The sequence below is a fragment of the Atta cephalotes genome, assembly GCF_000143395.1.
Source record: "Atta cephalotes unplaced genomic scaffold scaffold00034, whole genome shotgun sequence".
NCBI lineage: Eukaryota > Metazoa > Arthropoda > Insecta > Hymenoptera > Formicidae > Atta > Atta cephalotes.
The window spans coordinates 361552-364245 of NW_012130098.1; the positions used below are offsets into that span (position 1 = coordinate 361552).

Sequence of the window (2694 nt, forward strand, 5' to 3'; positions counted from 1 at the left end):
ACACACACACACACGCACGCACGCACGCACGCACGCACGCACGCACATACGTATACTCATTGATATTTGGCTAAAGTTTCGGAGAACATAATCATATAAATTTCTTTTAAGCTTTTATAGATAAAAAAATAAATATAAAGTTGAACGATTTAGAACTTTACAGAATGATGTAAAACTTGACAATAGAATAGATCAAGCATTAATTAATTGAGCCATATTTACCAGTTTGTTGTACATTAACAATAATCCAATCATTTGGATCAATTTTAAAGGTTATATTTTGATTTGGTTGTAACCAATATCTGGGCACAGTACTGGAGAAATTCGGATTGGACTGCGTGGCAAATGTTATGGGTATCCACCATTTGTTATTAGTTTCCTCCCAGCAAACACATTTTTGAGATATTGTTATTTCGCCAGTTGTGTAATTTTTCATCACGTTCACCTCGGGATAACTCTTTTGATTCATCCATGTATCCATTACTTCCTTTATTCTATAATGTTCGTGTGGGACATCAGATTCGTCTAAAGCAGTTTGCATGGCGTTCCACAAATCATCCGGAGTAGTTGATCCATATTCACTAAATAAAAAACAATTGTTAACATCATTTGTCAGGAAATGTTTAAATTTACCATTGACGAATCTACATGAATATTGATGTAATTTAATATATAAACATCATGCATGCAAAAATTTAGAATATATAATTCAAAATTAATTTAAATTAAATTAAAATTATTAAAAAGTGTGAATGGTCTATAATTGAACAATAATGCGATATCTCAAGTATGTTTAATTTTATGTTTCTGATGAAATAGTATACTTTCATCACGAATACAAAAAGTATTATTACATTTATGATACTTAGTACTATGATATATAATAAATATTTGTTATACATACTTACTGCGTGGCTAAATATATGATAATACCTTTTCGAAATACCTCGTCAGTAATAGTATTTTGTAACATGCGGAATATAATTGACGCTACAATAATGCATCAAATATTAATGATACAGTTAAAGCACATATAAAATTAAGATATACAATGTAATATACTTATGCAGTTATACAGGATGTTCCAAAATTTGCGCCAGCCAAGTAAAAGATGTGATACTTTGTGCTAAAACAAACTTCGCGGGCGTGAATTTTGCAACATCTTGTATATTGTGCAAAAGAAGAATTTATTTATTTTAGTTTTCTATTTTATCTTTTTCTTTGTACTGTGTATTAAGAAATCTATAATAAATAATAGTTTAATTATATTTACATAATCTTACCTTTATGATAAACTACAAAAGAAAGCAGATCCAGTCTTTCAAAGGTACTACCAAGTTCCAATGTGATAGGATCCAATACGCCTTTATCTATCATCAAACTGTAGTGTAATTTGTCAACCACAAAAAGATCTATTGTTCGCCAATCATCGAAAATCTGAAGAAAAAAATGATATGTGGTGTGACTGAATATTAAAAAATTCCAAATTAGAAATAAAAAACCAGTTTGTTTGTCACTTCTAATTTTAAAACTTCGCAATTTCATCTTTTATGATGCCTAATTCAATTAGTTTTTCGTGTCGAATTCTTCAAGAAGAATCATATCTAGTTTAATTACTATTAAATATATTGAAGATTACTTAAAATTGTTCAATATTAAAATATAATTCTAAATTAAAGCACTCTATCTTTTTTATTTAATTTCATATTATATATCTTAATACATTTGATGAAAATGCCTTATTTAATACTAGTATTAAAATGTAATTCAGCATTTTTTCCAATAATAAGCAACTTTGCATTATATAATAATATTAATTAACCTTGTCAATGATGTACGTATGGAAGAATGAAGCAAGTCCCTCTTTTAACCAACGATAAGACCACCAAGACGGTGTGACCAAATTACCAAACCATTGATGTGCAATTTCATGTGTTACTATCGTTGCTAATTCTGCTTTCCTATATGTTGGATATTTGTTAGCATTGTAGATAACTGATGATTCACTGAAAAACAATGTAATATAAAATGTTTCTGTTGTGAATATGCAATCTAATGTAATGTGTTCTTGAGCAATTATATTATTTGCGAATAATTCAGTGTGAATTTTTTTTACATATATAATTTTTTAAATGTACAATAAGAATATTTTCTTATGTACATAAGTATGAAAAAGGGAACTACCTCTAGTAGCCTTGACAAATGAAATTATTAAGATCGTGATTCCCTGAACAATATTCAAAATGTTTTAGCTGTCAATTGAATACCTTTCATTATCCTAATGTTTTAAATCTCATTTTTTAAATCTTATATATGTAACTCAGAAAATATTTAGTAAGTAATAATCTTTTTATATATATTGTTTTGAAAAACTCTCAAAGTAAGTTATAAGAGTAGCAAAAAATGGTAGATTCTATATAAGAAAATATTGATCACATTGACTTGGTTCTTTCAATGCTCAATTTTTTCACTTTCAGATAAGTTGCGGATAATCTTATTCAGGAAATATCTCCATTGTAATCTGGGAGATATTCTTGGATAAAGTTATCTAGAAGTGAAGAAATTGAACATAAATCTATGTTTTCATCATCTGTTCCCTTAATATGCTAAAACTTTTATTTTTCTAAAGCCGTTTCCGAGATCTAGGGATTGGGTCACACTTTAGCAATATTCTATATATATATATACGTAATT

At 27.9% G+C, this 2694-nt stretch overlaps 1 protein-coding gene across 1 annotated transcript in view; it reads right to left on the minus strand.

The window, feature by feature from the left end:
• LOC105621557 (aminopeptidase N-like) overlaps nucleotides 1-2694 on the minus strand; it is a gene marked incomplete at its 3' end in the record, with an annotated part of 13470 nt that overhangs the window by 5461 nt on the left and 5315 nt on the right. The window contains 4 exon segments of the mRNA XM_012203029.1: nucleotides 216-581; nucleotides 909-990; nucleotides 1284-1437; nucleotides 1823-2006. Coding sequence (XP_012058419.1) covers nucleotides 216-581; nucleotides 909-990; nucleotides 1284-1437; nucleotides 1823-2006 — 786 coding nt within the window.